Here is a 19,331-nt window from a genome sequence, read left to right on the forward strand (position 1 = left end):
TACAGCACAATTGACAATAAAGTTGTACTCAACTCAACTCAACTGTATTTATAGAGCACTTTCAAACAGCCATCGCTGCATACAAAGTGCTGTACATGGAGCAATTTAACACGAATGTTCAGTGGGAGATCATTCCGGAGAGAGGGACCAGCAACAGAAAAGGCTTGATCCCATCGGAGCCTCAGTTTAGATCTTGGTACTTCTAATAATGTTTGGTCTGCAGACCTGAGGCGCCGCGCAGGTGTATAGGGGCGGATGAGCTCAGAGAGGTAAGGTGGCGCGAGGTCATTTAGAGATTTGAAGACAAATAAGAGGATCTTCAAAATAACTCTAAAATGTATAGGGAGCCAGTGAAGGGATGCCAGAGTAGGAGTTATGTGCTCCCTCTTACGAGTACCAGTCATGAGGTGTACTTCATACTTGACTTGATAAATCCTTTATCTAAAATGGTCAAACAATGCAACTAAAACTGCGAACACACCTATCCAATCAGAATTTATTGTCACAACTCACAAGTTTTACACAAAAATAATCGGACACATTTACACAATTTATACAGGTCTAGAACTCAATGTACATTTAACAGACAAACTAAATACCAGTCGTTAAATATGTACTCACATTGCACACAATATTATTAATGCACATTAAACACATGAAGCAATTAACAGTGTGAAAATAACACCAATTGACATAAAAATCACATTATTTACAAAAAAAAAAAAATGTTGATTTGAGAGCTCAAGCAAAAGACTGATTTGTGTTCCCTCTGTCTGTCAGAGACATCATAAAATCCATCATGTAAAAGCTCCTGGGCTACAAAGTATTATTACTAAGTCTTCATACCTCAAAATGATTATTAAGTGAATAAGTCAAGTAGTGATGAAGAACACAAAATGCGCGACTAAACACTGCAATTGCTTGGATAGTATTGCGGTTTTCCCTTTGAAATTAGGCTGGTGAGATGAGCAGTTATGAAGTGCACTTTATGCCTCAGCTGAGTCGCTGTCTGCCACGACATGCTTTCCTGTCAAATCTGGTTATTTTATACACAAAATCCTTCCATAACCCCCTTTTTAAAAATTATGTATTATTATTATTATGTTTTTTTTTAATGGAGTAATGCGCATCACGACACACAGCTGAAATTTACAAAGTAAGGTTGATGAGGTGATGAAGATGAGCAGCTTTTCTCCTGCTGCTGTCTGACAAGAGTCAGTGTTGATGTGCCGGGGGGGGGGGGGGGGGGGGGCTCCGTGAGGCAGATGGAGGTGTACTTCCTCAACGCTCACATCACTTTTTGTCTCGATCCATAATACACGTCATTCCAAGTACCAGAGGAGACCAACTGATTTTTCGCTTTACATTTTCCTGGACGCAAGACCTGATGCCGAGAGACAAACGTTAAAATCCTGCGTCACAAAAAGCTCAGATTCTATGATGATCCACTTTGCCATAACTTCATCATTTGCAAAGAGACTGTAAAACGCCATCATTAACACGCCAATTAAATTATTATAAATGTTTTCAAAACAGGAAGAAAACATAAGCAACTGAAAGAATGTTGTTGCAAAAGTCTGCACACCCTGTAACTGGGAATCTGGTTGCCCTTCAAAGCTGACCAGTCACACTCACACTCGTGTTAAATGGGCGTCAGCACACACCTGCCACCATTTAAAGTGCCTCTGATTAACTCCAAATAAGAGTCAGCTGTTGTAATCGTCCTTTCCTGACATTCTTTTGGCCTTTTTGGAAGAAGTCTGAAGGGTTTTTTTTTTTGATGACGCCGACCGGTTTTTGGAACGATTCATAATTACCTCCACCTTGGCAAAGGCTCGTTATTTCCAGCTGAGGAAAAACAGTCCCATGTTCCAGCATCATGCTCCCACCACCAATCTCATTGCAAGTCTGGTGCTGTTTTGGTGATGAGCACTGTGGTCTTTTCATCAAAAGACACCTTTTGGAATTATGGCCAAAAACTGCAACCTTGGTTTCAGCAGATCATATTCCCATTTTCCAATGTTTTTGGGAGATTTCAGGTGTGTTAATGAAAAATTTTATAGCGACCTCAAACTTGCCAGTTTACCCCAGAGCCCAGACATGCAGTACAAGGAACGCGGTAGATTGCTGTCACATGTACCAAAAAGATGGTACTTGCCAGAAATTCCTGCAGCTGCTTCAATCTTGCTGTCTGCATCCCTGACCTTTTTGTTCTTCACTAAATTTGGAGGGATATTCATTATTTGCTAATGTCGCAACTCCACTCGATGATGTCTGTGTTTACTCTGTTCCACTGTTGGAAATTCTTCTGTACTTTTCTCCTGACTGATTAATCATTTATTTATTTAAGATTTAGTAATCCAGGACGATCGGTGAGCAAGTCCGGTTCAATTTCAGCCAAGGCCTTCCTGTGGAGTTTGCATGTTCTCCCCGTGCCTGTGTGGGTTTTCTCCGGGCCCCAAAAACGTGTACGGCAGGTTAATGGAACGCTCAAAATTGTCCCTCGGTGTGACTCTGAGTGTGAATGGTTGTGTGCCCTGCGATTGGCTGGCAACCAGTCCAGGGTGTACTCCACCGACTGTCCGAAGACAGCTGGGATGGGCTCCAGAACGCCCATGACCCTTGTGAGGATGAAACGGTTTCAGATAATGGATGGATGGAAAATCTAGGTAAGGCAGTCAAGCACAGATTCTCATTTGCAATGCCAAGATGGTAACAGAGAGCAGAGTAGAACAAAGCAAAATAAAAGCTAAATACCTTTTGACAATTCATTTAAATCCATCCATTCTCTGAACCGCTTAGCCTTTGAATTTACTGTCCATTGGTTCATTTTGAACGTAGCCGCATCCCCAGTGAAAGAGAGTGTGCAGGTTATAGGTCACATTGTTGGTGGAAAAAGATTTGAAATGATTGATGATCTTTTTTTATTTTTACAAATAGCTAGCATTTAACAGCAGTGTGTCGACGTTCTATATCCTCTGTAGGTAGAGCATCCAGCAGGAGTTATCTTGATGATAAAATACAGCGGTCATTGTCTCTCATTTGAGACTTCAGTCTTTGTGGCTAAGTGCCTGACTTGTTCTCCAATTAATCCTTTTGCCTCCTATTGGAGATCCATAAATAAGGTGAATTTACCTAAATGCAAATCTTATACCTCATTATGCCACACACTCAGTATGTTAAGTCTGTTTTGCATTTGACAAATTGAAAGTGTCTACAAAATTCAATTAAAGGATTATTATTAAGCCTAATCCGCAGCAAATTGTAGCTTTGAATCCATTAGCAGATAAAGGTCTGGGATTCTGAGACAAGATCATATTTTCCTTTACATGGTGGTCAGAAATTATTTTCACCCACATCCATGGAGTAAAATGTGCCATAATAGTTTCGATGCGCTGAAGATCAAACAGTTGAACTCCTCTGGTAATAGCAATGCTTTCCATCTCGTCTCAGCAGACTTTGTGTGCATTCCTCACTGAGACAGTGTCCATTTCGGCGACAGATTGGTGAGATGTTGACAGAGGTAGTGTCCATTTGGCAACAGGACCCCTCTTTCATTGATGAGGTATATTCACAGATGCATACTGCAGATCGTCAAATCCAAACGCGCGGACTCTTCGTTTGTATATGTGCTTGATGTGTGCACTCGGACATTCAATGTGCTGCACATCAGTTGTGAGCTGGTGGTCCAGCCACGTTTCCAAATGAGACAACAACATGAGAGATGAATGCAAACCAAACCGGTCCAGTTCCTCTATTGCAAAGGAAGGGAGGTACAGGAGATTGCGGGGTTACTCGGAGAATGGTGGGAACATGCCAAGGTCAGCAAAGTCCTCAATGTTGTAGTTGGCTGTTCCCTGAGTGGGATCTCCAGCCATGGGTAACATGTCCTGCGGACAGACAAAAGAGGAGTTAGAGATGAGGGCTCGGGATGGGCATTGTTAAGATCCGATATGGGACTTTTTCTTACCAGTACTTTTTTGTTTCGAAAAACACCAAAGCAAATTAGTAACGCCAAAATTGCAGCAAGCATTTACAGTCTGCCTTCATCTCAAGACATTTTCAAGATACAACCTTTGGAAAGATGTTGTCCGCTGAAAAAGACTGGCGAACTGCACCAGATATTCGTTTCGAGTGCCTTTCATTTGTCGCATGGCAGTCTAGACGACAGTAAAAGCAGCATACGTGCGTAAAACGGACTTCCTATCCGTCCATTTTATGCATAAGATGAGATAAGATAAGAAAACCTTTATTAGTCTCGCAATGGAGAAATTCCCGATTCACAGCAGCAAAGTTATGAAAGGAAGAAGTAGAACAACAAAATATAGGAGCTGCTGGAAAGGCAGCCACTCACGCGGCGCCATTTTGAAGTCAAAATAACAAAAATAACACAACACAACACATAAGACACAGATCTTGCGTTGGAGGGATAACAACTTACTGGAAATCGCTACGGTCATACAAATATGTTCGTCGATGAACATCAAATAATACTTCTTTAACTTGAGCTGTTATTGAGGAGAGTCATGATTCAGACTATGCATTCTTCTAAATAATATACTGTATTTTCTGCACGAAAAGGCGCACCTAAAAGCCTTCCATTTTCTTAAAAGCTCACAGCGCACCTTAAAATCCGGTGCGCCTTGTGTATGGTTATTACGGTAATATCCATCCATCCATCCATTTCCCAAACTGCTTGATCCTCACTAGGGTCGCGGGGGGCGCTGGAGCCTATCCCAGCCGTCTTCGGGCAGTAGGCGGGGGACACCCTGAATCAGTTGCCAGCCAATCGCAGGGCACACAGAGACGAACAACCATCCACGCCCACACTCACACCTAGGGACAATTTAGAGCGTACAATCAACCTGCCATGCATGTTTTTGGAATGTGGGAGGAAACCGGAGCACCCGGAGAAAACCCACGCAGGCCCGGGGAGAACATGCAAACTCCACACAGGGAGGCCGGAGCTGGAATCGAACCCGGTACCTCCGCACTGTGAAGCCGACGTGCTAACCACTGGACTACCGGGCCGCCGGTATTACGGTAATATGTCGACTCCAAAATGGCTCCTTGCTTGAGACATGCTGACAATGCAGAGTTCAAACAAGGTGATCGGTTACGCAGTTGAATGCGGAAATAGAACAGCGGCAAGAGAGTTCAACGTTAACGAGTCAATGTTATAACTTGCTGTTGGTTAAGCAAACTGTGTCGCTGCTTTATTAATTAAATACGTTTTAATGACATCTGATCGTTCTGTTGGTGTTTGCTTGAGCATAGTTCCATCTAGTGGAGGCATTGTGTAGTGCGCCCAATGTATGAAAAAAAATTACAAAATACAATAAATATTCTCTAGTACGGACTCGTGTTTGCGCTGTCCAATTTGTCCTGATAACAGAAATTCCTCATTTCTGATTTGTTTGATTTATTGTTGGCATTTGACTCAAGACTTACTGATGTATGCTCACATCACAACTGTTTGGTAGAATTCTTTTGAACATGTCATGGTAAACACTTAAAAGACTGAAAGCCAAAGTGTTGGGTAACTTAAAAAAAATCTAACTGATGTAGATGTGTGTTTCACATTAATTTATTGGTTCATTTGACTTTATTTTAGCGTAAACCCAACCTGTAAGGCCAAAACAAGTATTACTCTGAAAATCGGATATTGTTTATTGTCAAAAAGACAAGTCGTTGCTAAAAAAACAAACAAACAAACAAAAAAACACACACACTCCATTGAAAAAATAATCTCATACTGAATCGCAATCACTTTAGTTTTTTTCATTATTGTTCAGCCCTTTTAAGATCAAGCCTCTTATCAGACATACTTCAGTATACATACAGTATCTGTTTAGCCATGTCATCAGCAAAACCAGAGACGTGTGTGCGTGTGTGTGTTTTATCACCTGAAATACTTCAGTCTGGCTGGGGTTAGTATGTGCATGCTGCTCCCCAGCCTGCTGGGAGTGATGCTGGTTCTGCCACTGGGACCACACTTCACTGGGTCGACCCTGGAATTGAGCTCCGCTCTGGCTGCTCTCTCCGGACACATCTGGAATAACACAGTTTTACATGCACACCTGCTGTCATATATTGTACTGTACAGTGGTGCCTTGAGATGTCAGTTTTTAATTTGTTCCTTGACCATGCTCGTAACTCAAAACCTTAGAATCCCAAAGCATCTTCCCCCATTGAAATGAATGGAAATGCTATTAATGTGTTCCAGCCACCCCCCCCCCCCCCGAAAACTGAAACTTTTCATGACGCTTTTTTATTTTTTTTGGATCAACACCAAAACATGTGTTATCCATATTGAGCATACATTCTTCATTTTCTTTCTTTTGTTTTTTTTTAAATGCCGATGAACAGAACGCAGCAACACTGCGCAGGCGTGTCATATGATCTAGCCCAGGGGTGCCCATACTTTTTTGACCAAAGATCTACTTTTCGATCAACCAACCTCCCGGGATCGACCTTGAGATGTCAGTTTTTAATTTGTTCCTTGACCATGCTCGTAACTCAAAACACTAGAATCCCAAAGCATCTTCCCCCATTGAAATGAATGGGATTGCTATTAATGTGTTCCAGCCACCCCCTCCCCCGAAAACTGAAACTTTTCATGACGCTTTTTTATTTTTTTTGGATCAACACCAAAACGTGTTATCCATATTGAGCATACATTCTTCATTTTCTTTCTTTTGTTTTTTTTTATGCCGATGAACAGAACGCAGCAACACTGCGCAGGCGTGTCATATGATCTAGCCCAGGGGTGCCCATACTTTTTTGACCAAAGATCTACTTTTCGATCAACCAACCTCCCGGGATCTACCCGTTAACGCGCATGCGCGCATATGCACGCACATACACACACATACACACACATACACACGCATGCCATGATGAGCAACAGCCTGACACTGAGGCATGCGAAGCACTTTTGCAGCCTGTTAACGATCGTAGCTCCCGCGTACCGTTTTAAAATGCTTCTCTCGGCCCTCCAGATTCCCATTCTTTGCCCGTCCCCTCGGGGAATTGTACAAAACAAACTGAATGAGAATAATAATGACAAAAGATTAGCGCAACAACTTTGAGCACAAACTGCAACTGCAGACTGCCGAGCGCTAACAACTTCCGGTGGTGCAGTCACACGCCACCGTAGGTTAAAGATGACCCACTTTATTTTAGTTTCTTTTTTAAATACTTTTTTTGAAAGTGAGACTGATAAAATTATTAGGGTGGAGTGTGCATTAACACAACAAATATATAACTAACATGCACACAGATACAAATGTTTTTTTTGTTTTTCCTCTACACCCCTCAGATCAATTTGGGACCAGACCCTGATCGACTGGTCGATCACGATCGACGTAATGGGTACCCCTGATCTAGCTAATCAGTAGTGCTGGGCAGATCAATACCAAAATATCGATCTTTCGGTCGAGAATGCTAAAATTTAAGGATCAATCCTCAAGCTAGAGTATTAATATTGTCATGATTCGGTTTAGGGACCAACAGGTGGCACTGTAGGGCTCCCCTGGCAGCTGCACACCTGTTGGTCATAGGTAATCAGGGCTCTAAAAGGACTCCCAGCCCGAACACTCAGTGTCGGGTCATTGTTTGCTCTTTGCTACTGTCATGTTTGTTTGTTTGCTGTTCCTTTGCTGCTGTCATGTTTGTTTTAGTAGTGTTTTGGTTATTGATAGTTTTTGTTTAAGTCAGGGGTCCCCAAACTTTTTCCTGTGAGGGCCACATAACTTTTCCCTTCTCTGATGGGGGGCCGGTGTCAGTTTGTAACAGAAAAAGTGTGACGATCGTAGGGGAGCTTAAAAAATTTATTGTTTTCCAGAAAGCCACACATAACCAAATAACCCTTTCCAGGTTCTTTACAGAAAAAAAGTCAGGAAACAAATAATAACAATATTAATGAAATAAATAATAACTAAATAACCCTCTCTGAGTTCTTCACAGAAAAAACAGGAAATAAATAATAACTAAACAACTCTCTCTGGGTTCTTCATAGAAAAAAAAGCCATGGAACATTAACTTTCTGTTGTGCCATGCACAATCTTAACAGATAAACGTTCAGCTCAGTTGTCAGAGCAGAATCTCTCTGACACATATGAGCAGTCTCTTAAAGTTCATGTGTTCCTTCCTTATAATCCTTTTGTAGGTTCCAGTAGGCTTGGAGACACCGCTGTTTGCAGTTAGGGGTTTTTGGGGCGTTTTTAACACAGTGACGGGTCATTTTGACCCGAGGACAACAGGAGGGTTAGAGGGCCGGGCCAAATGTGCTGACGGGCCGTATCCGGCCCGCGGGCCGTAGTTTGGGGACCCCTGGTTTAAGTCATGGTTTTTGTTTGTTATTTTGGACTTTGTTTTGGATTTAGTTTTCTTTGTTTTAAATACAATTCTTCAAGTACACCCTGCTCCTCCCTCCTACCTGCTTTTTGGGGTCCACCACCACCACGCAACGTGACAAATATTTGCAATTAATTGATTACATTTTCTTTATGTTTTTTTTTGGAATAATTTTCTGCAAACAAACAAAATTTTCCCACCCACCTTTTGCGTGCACATTAGCCCCGCGTCAGCTTCCTCTCACTCTTCCTTATATTACTGTATTGAGAAGCGAAGAGCGGAGGGGAGAGGAGGGGGAGGCATAGAGGGGGCGTGGAGGGATTTCACAGCAGCAGCTTTCCATCACACGAGACATTGAGTTGAGGACCGATAACATGCTTGATGTTTTTCGACTCGCAAGTTAAAAAAAAAAGCTCCCCGTTTTTGCACTGTGCACTTGTGTCAATCCAGCTGCAGCTGGACCCTTTCTCCTGATGTTGAACACACACGACAACCGTGTTCGACTACTTGAGCCATGACAAATTAAATCTCGATCCTTGCAACTTGTCAAGCGGTCAGATATTAAAGGGATAAATCCGGCCGTGCGTTTCATGAATGATCCTAAAGACCGTCAAAAATACATTACTACACATTTAATCGATAAGATGCCAGAGTTGTAATGCCCATTCGAAAGATGTTAGGGCAAAAGTATGCATGATCTGATTTTCTACCCGACCTTACTAAGTGGAGATCAATAAAGCATGATGTATGTTTCATTTATTTATCTGTCTATATATAATAAGTTGAGTGAGAAGTGCTGTCCGCGTTTACATTTAATGGTCCATGAAACATGAAGATGATATGTTGAAGTGGTAAAAAGTCACTGATTTGTTTGCATTATTGTTGTAATATGCACTTTGGTTAGTGTGATATCTTACTACATGTCAATGTTATTTTGGAAGTTTACACCTGTAAATGTAGTTGATAAACTGTCTTTCATATTAATGGCACGGTGGTTTGCACGTCCGCCTCACAGTAAGGAGGTCGTGAGTTCAAATGCGGCCTGTGTGGAGTTTGCATGCTTTCCTCATACTTGGCTGGGTTTTCTTTGGTTTCCTCCCACATTCCAACAACATGCATAGGAGGTTAATGGAACACTCGAAATTGTCCGTAGGTGTGACTGTGAGTTGCTGTTTGTCTATGTGTGCCCTACGATTGGCTGGCAACCAGTTCTGGGTGTATGCCACCTAGGAACCAAAGACAGCTGGGACAGGCTACATCACGCCCACGGCCCTCCTAAGCATAAGCGGCTCGCATTATGGATGGATAGATGGATATTAATGCTTCATTTGCCTTTATCTTCGTGTTTTATATGGTATAATAGAGCTAATAATGTTGGGCCTAATAAAGATTAATTTCTTGTTTGTAGAAAAATACATGACAATAGTCTTTGAAATAAAGAATATTAAATTGCAATTTTGAGAAAAAAAATCATTACATTTTCCAAAATGGGTCAGCCCTATTTCACACAATAGCATTATAAAATGTTGCATAACGAGTTTCAGCCAAGTCAATCCAGTAGTTCCTGAGAAATAGTTACTTGCAAAATAATTCTATTACAAAGTTCCTGTTACCGTTGCAACCATTGTTTACGTTTTCAAAGGTTCTGTATTTTTCAAATTATGTTATGGATTCATAACATGCCCAAATTTGAATAGATTAGCTTTCTCATTTCATTTGAAAATTAAAAAAAATTTAAAAATACAAGCCATACTATTGTTTTGGGGGGGGGGGGGTCAAAATGAGATCATTTGGTCTTTTAAATAAGCATCTTCAGAAATAAGATCAAAATCACATCAGCATGGCCAATTACATAAATATGCCAATTTTTACTCAAATTTGCAGGTATTTTTACACCGGATTTTAAAAAGGCAATGTAACACAAAAGCGTTCCCCAAAAAGGCATTTTTTTTTCCAACCACACACAAAAAAAAAGTAATTCCTCTCGAACTTATCATCTGATTTTTTTTCCCTTCTCAATTCTTCGTGCGCTATAATAAGATTTAAAGAACCATTTCAACCAGATTTAGCATTTTGACGGACTTTCATTTTAGGGAAATTTTGTCACTAAGTCAGACACAATATGATTCAACAGCACCACAAAGTTGCATCTCCTTCTTCTGATCGTTAAATTGTAACATTTTGGGAGACTAAAATGAACAGAAAGAACTACACACAAGCATGCAAACTACTACTTACAGAAAGACACGCATTCGTGCTTGATTGTATTGAGAATCAACCCATGGAAAAAAAAAACAAACAAACAAAAACCCAAAGAAGAAGCTGTCAGCTTCAGAGACATTCTTTCTCTTTCACCATAATAAACACTGTGTTCTTCTGGTCTACACGTAGCTATAAACAACATGTTGGTGCAGGGTAGAGCGGGGACATATAAAACAACAGATGGAAAGTAATTACCAAATCGCAGATGAGTCCAGAAAGACAAAGATAAAGTGTTTATTACAAATTATTAATGAAACCATGCGGCAGATCATGTAAATGGCATTGCTCTAACAAGCTTCATTAGTCCTACAAACAGTCTATGAGGACAGTAAGGGAGCACAAGTGACACTGCAGAGATAATCCATTTTACTAATGTTTGTCCATTAAAAGGCCATCAAGTAGCTGTTACAAGCTGGACAAGCTTCATTGCGCTCACCATGTGGACAACAAACAGCAGGAGGCGTGAGCAGCTGCTTGACGAGCAGCTCCGAGCAGCAGTGAACGCACACTGAGGTTGTCTGTGTGCTCTCATTCCATTTTCAGCCAGACTGATCATGTGGCTTTGAAATTGGCAATATTGGGTGAGTGAAACTATTGGAGGAATTATAATGCAACTTTGGGCAAACTTGCATTCTGGATTCATTTCACAGCAGCAGGTGGTGTTTGTTGGATCATTTCAACTTTTTCAATGGGACCTAATAGCTGAGTTTTGAAAGTGTTATTTTAAACACAGGCAAGAAGTGGTCAACTTTGACAATCATCAGTTGTCTAAAAGTTTAGTTTATCTTGCCACTGAACAGGCTTTAGCTGTGTCACGTGTAGATGCTCTAGCCACATGAGCTCCCTGAAGGATGCAGTACAGACATTACAAGGTCTGTGTCAAAAATAAATTAAAAAAGCTACACTACTTTAAGTTTTATGTTCAAACTTTTCATATGGAAATGCAAATCTGATTGAACAACAGTAATTAACGGACATCGGTTTGTGTTCTCGTTGTGTGTACCAATTCTGCTGTAACTGATAGTGATAACATTAAATGTAGTTTCTTAAAAAAGTGAGACATCAACCTTTTTAATTAGACACAGATGGTCGGTTACCGTATTTTCCGGACTATAAGTCGCAGATTTTTTCATAATTTGGGCAGGGGTGCGACTTATACTCTGGATCAACTTATGTGTGAAATTATTAACACATTATATCATTTCATATGTTATTTTCACATTAAACCGCAAGACGGCGCTCTGGGCCTGTGATGAGTCTGACGTAAGTGACGTGGAAGAGGAAGCACTGCATCCTCTACCTCTGGAGTTGGTGGAGTTGTTTAAGTGTCACAGAGGATGAAGATTTAATTGGATTTAGTGATTTGGAATGACACTGATGGTTTGGTAAACTTTTTAGCACATTCTTTATGCTATAGTTATCTGAGTAACTCTCAATATGTTATGTAAACATACCAGGCACGTTCTCAATTCGTTGTTTATGCATCATGTAACTTAGGCAAATTGTACACTTATTCAGCCTGTGGTTTTATTTTCGTTTTAAAGTGCCTTTCAAAATGACATGTATGTTCCTGGTGTTGGATTTTATCAAATAAATTTCCCCCAAAAATGTGATTTATACTCCAGTGCGACTTATGTTTTTTTCTTCTATATTATGCATTTAAAGGCCGGTGCGACCTATACACTGAAGCCATTTATAATACGGAAAATACGGTATTTCCCTTACACGAGCCATCAAGTTAATGTGGTAGAGGGGTTTGTGTGTCCAAGTGATGCTAGGAGCTAAATTGCCTGGGACTTACAGTATGCCTAGCAGGTTCACCCGTGGTAAACAGACCCCTATAATGATTAGCATAAATGGAGAGTTTGCTCTTGGTATCAACAGGGCCCCCCTCTGGAGCCAGACCTGGAAGTGGGGCTCGTTGACGAGCACCTGGTGGCCGAGCGTGCACCCATGGAGCCCAGCTGGGTTCAGCCCAAAAGGACAACATGAGTCCCCCATCTAATGGGCTCACCGCCTGTGGTAGAGTCCAAGGGGGTCAGGTGCAGTGTGGGCAGGGTGGCGGCCAAAGGCAGGGATCTTGGTGTTCTGATCCCTGGGTACAGACACTCACCTCTCTGGGAGAAGGAGTCTGAGTTGATGTGAGACGTCGAGAAGTTACATAGAGAGATTTGAATTAGGTATGTTTTGGCCTCCAGGCCCATACTAGATGCCAGATGAGGACACATTAAAATTCCTCCACAAATTGACTTGATTCACAATTTGTGTGTGTATTAGTGTATTGTGAACTACATAGACCATGATACTTTGTGTCGCGGAGCCAATAGGAGCACTTGACAATAAAATGACCGGCCAATGTAATTTCTTTGTTCATATCACCAACTTCCCCACAATATCGTGATAATTATCGTATTGTGAGGTTCATACCTTGATAATCGTATTGTGACATTTGGATATTGTTACATCCCTACTCTGGACTAGCCCACGGTGAGTGGCGCTGAGCCTGCCCCCTGTCTTGGTGCCTGCAAGTGGGGCTTCACTGAAGTGGACTCCTTTCAATCACAACCCGAACGGTGTCCTGTTACTGGACTTGTGTGCTCGTCATGGATTGTCCATAACGAACACTGTGTTCAAAAATAAAGGTGTCCATACGTGCACTGTGTAACAGGACACATTAGGCCGCAGTTCGATGATTGGCTGTGTGGTTGTGTCATTGGACACATGAGTGAAGAGAGTGGCGGAGTTGTCAACCAATCACCACCCGGTGTTGTGTTGACTCAGATGGTGGGGGAAGATGCTGGTTCGACATGGCAGATCCAAATGTTTTGCAAGGGTCTGTTGGGAACGTCAGGCAGAATCCCCTGTCAGAAGGAGTTTCAACTCCCACCTCTGGCAGAACTCCTCAATTCCACCAACACACATTCCCATTCAGAAGCAGACTCTGGGATCTCTGAGTCAGGCTACTCCAGTCTCTGGGGTTGAGGTCACTGAGGTGGTTTAAAGACTCCTCTGTGACAGGGCACCGGGGGTGAGATCCGGTCGGAGTTCCAAGAAGCTGTGGATGTTATGCGGCTGTCCTGGTTGACACGCCTCTGGAACGTTGCATGGAAACGGGGACAGTGTTTCGGGATCGGTAGAGTGGGGCGTTGGTCCCCCTTTTTAGAAGTGAGACCGCAGAGTGTTTTCCAATTACAGGGGGATTCTTCAACCTCCCTGCTAAGATTTATTCAGGGCTGCTGGAGAGGAGGGTTTGTCAAAAAGTCGAAACTTGGATTCAGGAGGAGCAGTGTGGTATTCATCCTGGCTGTAAAACATTGAATAGGATGCCCCACCATCCTATTCTGAAACCCAGCAAGCCATTGCGGGCCTAAAGAACAACAAAAGCGCTGGACCTGATGGCATCCCTGCAGAGGTTTTCAAACACGGAGGTTATCTCCTCACGCGCCGACTGCACCTCCTGATTCAAAACATCTGGGAACATGGGACCGTCCCGCAGGATTGGAAGGATGCTAACATCGTTGTTATCTATAAGCAGAAAGGGGACAGAGCAGCCTGTGGGAAAAGCCGAGGAATCTCTCTCCTCTCCACCGCAGGAAAGATCTTGGCCAAAATCATGCTCAGCAGGCTAGTCGAGCACATCTCAGAAGGTGTGCTTCCAGAAACCCAGTGTGGCTACCGGAAGACTAGATCCACCATTGACATGATCTTTGTTTTAAGACAGCTAATGGAGAAAAGCAGAGAACATCACAAGGACCTGTACATAGCCTTCATCGATCTCAGCAAAGCCTTTGACACCATTAACCGTGAGTTGCTCTGGAAACACCTCTCCAAACCTGGGGTCCCACCCAAGTTTCTCAGCATCCTCCAGCAGCTGCATGATGGGATGCAAGCCAGAGTGCTCATCGGAGGACTCCAGTCAGAGCTCTTCAAGGTGAAAGTCGGGGTGAAGCAGGGCTGTGTCTTGGCTCCAGTGCTTTTTAACATCCTCCTCTCTGCCACCACGTGCCTCTTCCACCGTGGCATGGGACATGAAGACGGTGTCCATATGGAATACCGCCTAGACGGAAGCCTCTTCAACATCAGACGGCTCCAGGCTCACACAAAGACAAAAATCTGTCAGATCTGTGAGCTTCAGTATGCTGATGACTGCACTATATTAGCTCACAGTTCAAACTCTATGCAGCACGCCCTCGACACCATTTCCAATCTGTACCAATCCTTTGGTCTTCAGATCAACATTAAAAAAACTGAGGTCATGTTCCAACTCGCTACCCCAACCTCCACATCCCCCAGCTTTCACATTAATGGCACTCCACTAAACGTAGTGGACCATTTCACCTACCTTGGCTCCACCTTATCTTCAAACTGTTCCCTTGACACTGAAGTCCACACCCGTATTAATAAAGCATCATCATCCTTTGGTCGCCTACGCAGCAGGGTCTTTGAAAACCGAAACCTGAAGACCTGTACCAAGATTGCTGTGTACAACGCAGTGTGTCTCTCCACTCTGCTCTACGGGTCAGAGTCATGGACTCCATATCGCCAGCACATTACTACCTTGGAAGCCTTCCACATCCGCTGCCTGCAAAAGATCCTTGGCCTGTCCTGGGAAGATCGAATTCCCCATACAGACATCCTCAAAAGCACCAATTCCATCTGCATGGAAGCGGCCGTGGCGAAAAAACATCTTCGGTGGATTGGACACACCATTCGCATGCCAGACAACCGCCTGCCCCGCCAGGTCCTCTATGGCCAACTGAGAGGTGCAAAGCGTTCTGCTGGGGGCCAAAAGCGGCGCCTCAAGGACTACAGCAGGGACCTCCTAAAGCGAGCCAACGTCAACCCCATGCAGCTTGAAACACTCGCACTCAACAGACCAACCTGGCAGATCACTTGTGCTACTGCAATCTCTGAAATACACAAAATTAACCAAGCCAGACGAACCGAGAAACGCATTCAACGACACCAGCGGGCAGCTGGTACCCCCCTGGTATCCGGTTTCCCTTGCTCCATCTGTGGTCGAGTCTGCGGCTCAAGAATCGGTCTCTATGCCCACGAGAAGTGGCACCAGCGACAGAGTTGCTGACCCCCCCCCCCCCCCCCTCCCCCCTACCCATCCTCCCCTCCCTTGGAGCAAGTGTCATCATCAGACATGATGGACAGCTAGAAAAAACATTGGACCAGCCCTACACCCTCAACAAGGTCCTTGAGAGTGCATGGGAGTTCGCCCAACCAGTCTACATGTGTTTTGTCAACTTGGAGAAGATCTTCAACCATGTTCCTCAACGACTTCTGTGGGTTTATTTGGGAGTATGGAGTATCGAACTCCTTGATACGGGCTGTTGGGTCCCTGTACAATCTGTGTCAGAGTTTGGTCCGCATTGCCGGCAGTAGATCTAATTCGTTTCTGGTGAGAGTTAGGTGCCCTTTGTTACAGATTCTCTTCATAAACGTTATGGAGAGAATTTATAGGTGCTGCCAAGGCTTTCAGGGAGTCCAGTTTGGAGGGCTCAGTATTGCATCTCTGCTTTTTGCGAATGATGTGGTATGTTGGGTTCATTAACGCGTGATCTCCAACACTCACTGGATCATACATAAATACATTTGGTTGAATTGTGCAATGAAGGTGACATATCGTTTTTTGTTTTGTTGGTTGGTTTTTGCGCCTGTAATAGGCAGCATTTTTTACAGCCCTGTTTTTTGTTCAACGGAAATGTTGGACAGTCTCCGGCTGGATGGATGGATGGCTTGTGGAGCCGACAATGAAAAGAAAGGAGTGTCAGCGCAGAGCGCAGATGCGTATGGAACTGGGAGTCGCCGCTCGGAATTGAAGCGGATTTACATGGGACAGGAGACGTGAGCCAATCTCTTTTTTTCATCAATGGACGCCACAGCTCCTTGTTTGCTTTCATACTTAGCTTGTAGCAGACATATGCACATTTTCAGCACGATGTCTCTGATCCACTGGTGAAAGGACACTTTGATTCTCTTTCATTAATAACTGCTTCAAACAACGAAGTTGTCATGTTCCGTATTTGGCAGCAGGTGGCAGGCGTTCATTTCTGCCGCCTGCACACCTGCTGCCTATTTGTCGGTGATTGCACCTGCTATATCTAGGTGCTCCGGCGGTCGACTCATTGCCGGAGTATTCCATGCCGTGCCACTGCTGTTGCCCATACATTTTTGAAAACGCTACTTTAATACTATTGATGATTGTTACATTCTTCGACGTCTCTTGTGTATAATTATAGTATTTGCCTAATCTTATCCCTTGCCGTTTTTTGCAAGCGTTTTTTGTTGTCTCGTTATATTTAATTCCTGGTTTTTGTTATTAACCAGCGTTTTCTGTTTTCTGATTAGACTGGGTTTTTGTTTATAATAAATATTATTTTGTGACGAAGTACCATTCAGTGCCTGCTGTTTCAGTGATCCACTTATTCTCGTTTTTATGTTGCGCACGAAGCGATTCCTTTTTCGTTTCGAGCGTAACGTGACAGAAGTGCATGCAGAAAAAGTGGTTAAGATTGCATGACTGTCTGTGTCTTATGTGATGTGTTGTAGTATTTGTCATTTAATGTGAACTGTTTTCTTGATGGTGGCGCGGGTACCCACAGCGGCTTCTCTCTCTTCTGTCGTTGAGAGGAAAGAAATTTCATCTGTGTTTTATGTTGCAGGTAGAGCACATTTGACAATAAAGTTGACTTGACTTGACTAGTAGATAGAGAGCACATCATACAATTGGGTGTTTTCTTCAAGTTCTGCAATCTTCTGTAACATGAATAAGTAAAATAAATTGAAAGACAAATACTGATTAGCAGTGAGTGGAAGACAGATGAGCCCACTCGAGTGCACGACCAGTACTATTTACTATTTTACACTAACCTGAGTCCCTTAAGACATTAATTCCCCTTCCCACTTCCATAATACTGGGACGTGAGGATGATTTATAAATGAAGGGCCACAGAGGAAGACACAAAACTGTACTGTACAAACAACTGGCAGCTGAAATATTGTAGTTTTGGTCTACTTGATTGCGCAATGATTTGGTTGAAAATCCCTTCTTGATACAGATGCAAACTGTGAAAAATATGATTGTTATTCTTCTACCATAAATCCAGCCTCTTCCAAAACAATGGAAGATGAATAGGATGCTAAGAACTCACCAAAGGCTGTGCTGCGGTTTGTCAGTCCTGAGTAGGCATTCCCGCTGGGGGATGATGTGGCTGGGGATGAAAGTGGACTGTAGGAGGCCGGATCGGTCTGGTAGCTGTGGCCTGTCCCAATACCAAACGGACTGGACTGGGCTTTACTGGACTGTAATGTTTCGATAGTGGTTAGATATTTGGCATACAATGATGAACATGTGAGTTACAAAAACTTTCCCCTCATTTCTTTTTTTTTTTTTAATGCAAATTTGACCCTATAAAATGACAAAAATTGTCTTGAAAATCTGACAAAACACAGAGGACTATTATGAAAAAGCTTGGCCCAAAAAAAAAACAAAAAAAAAAAAAGTACATATAAGGCTCCAAAGTTGTGAACAATGGAGCCTACTTTCCAATCGTAGGACAGTGTGTGCGTGCCCACTTGAGGCACTGGAAACAAATCCTGCTCGAGCTTCATCCATCGGTCAATCAAATACACTGGTTCGTACAGGATATATATACTCAAGTGTTTGTAATCACCTGTAAGCTGAAAAACGCATACCGTTGTGTGTGAAACTCATTTGCTGCCAATGACATATACAGTATTTATGCCATTCAATGCCAGGTATGTATCCATGTTTTTTGTTTGTTTGTTTTCAGGGACTGCAACAGATAGTCACAGATGAAGTGAGGGCGTTCAGTATTTATATTCTGGGGGAGTAGTTATGACAGGGGGCCAGGTGCATCACTGAGCCCCATTTTAGCCCTGCGCAAAAATTCTGGACTACTTAATCGATGAAAGAGTTAATTGCCATATTCCAAGAATTCAATACTAAATTGTTTTGTCATGTGCATCTTTCAGCATTTACCTTCAGACAAATGTAAGTATCTTGAAATAAATAACAAATATGACTTGCTTTATAAGGTCTTGAAAAAAGCTGGTGAAACACTGAAATATACACTAAAATGGTTTTCTTGTTAGCCAAACTTCATAAAATGTATTTGCTTGTTTAGTAGAAAACAGCTGCCAGCAAAGGTTTGCTTTTTATAAGACTTCACACCAATGTAAATCAGCAACAAATGCAAAAGAATCTTCAATTTGGGTGTGAATGCACATAACAAAAGAGTGCAAACATGTTCAGTAATATGGGACATGTGAAACATCTGAATCATTATCTTTAGTGCAATGCAAGCTCTGATTTGAATTAATTTCATCCGATGCCCAACTAGCATTCATTCCAGTAAACTCAACTGAACGAGCCTGGAAACCAGAACAATCTGGGAAATTTATTTGCCCTCACAGATGGCTGCCTCACACTGCTCAGACTGATTTATATTGTGTTTGGAACAACGTTTTACTGAAAAGGCCAAAAGGGGACCGAAAACTTGGTCAGGCTCTAAACTTGAACATGATGTCAGATTTTACCATATGTTTAGAAGTGGTGAATCAACCCTCTTTTCCTCTAAATCATCTCACGGCAGTGACTTGATTCATTTGTTGGAAACTTTAATTAACCCTGACTGTGCATGATATGATTTAGTTTTAAAGTTTGCTGAGTTCCCCGG

The 19,331-nt window shown here is 42.6% G+C and overlaps 1 protein-coding gene across 2 annotated transcripts in view; it reads right to left on the reverse strand.

Annotated features, from left to right (window-relative positions):
• Positions 1-478: 478 nt before the first annotated feature.
• arnt2 (aryl-hydrocarbon receptor nuclear translocator 2) overlaps positions 479-19,331 on the reverse strand; it is a 108,414-nt gene continuing 89,561 nt past the window's right edge. For both annotated transcript variants that reach the window (XM_086106228.1, XM_086106229.1), the window contains 3 exons: positions 17,784-17,934; positions 5,907-6,052; positions 479-3,890 (listed from right to left, as the gene is read on the reverse strand). In XM_086106228.1, coding sequence (XP_085962354.1) covers positions 3,792-3,890; positions 5,907-6,052; positions 17,784-17,934 — 396 coding nt within the window. In that variant the 3' untranslated portion in view covers positions 479-3,791. The remainder of the gene's footprint in view (positions 3,891-5,906; positions 6,053-17,783; positions 17,935-19,331) is intronic.

The sequence above is a fragment of the Hippocampus guttulatus genome, chromosome 3 (assembly GCF_054856545.1).
Source record: "Hippocampus guttulatus isolate MCC_2025c chromosome 3, RoL_Hgut_1.0, whole genome shotgun sequence".
Lineage (NCBI taxonomy): Eukaryota > Metazoa > Chordata > Actinopteri > Syngnathiformes > Syngnathidae > Hippocampus > Hippocampus guttulatus.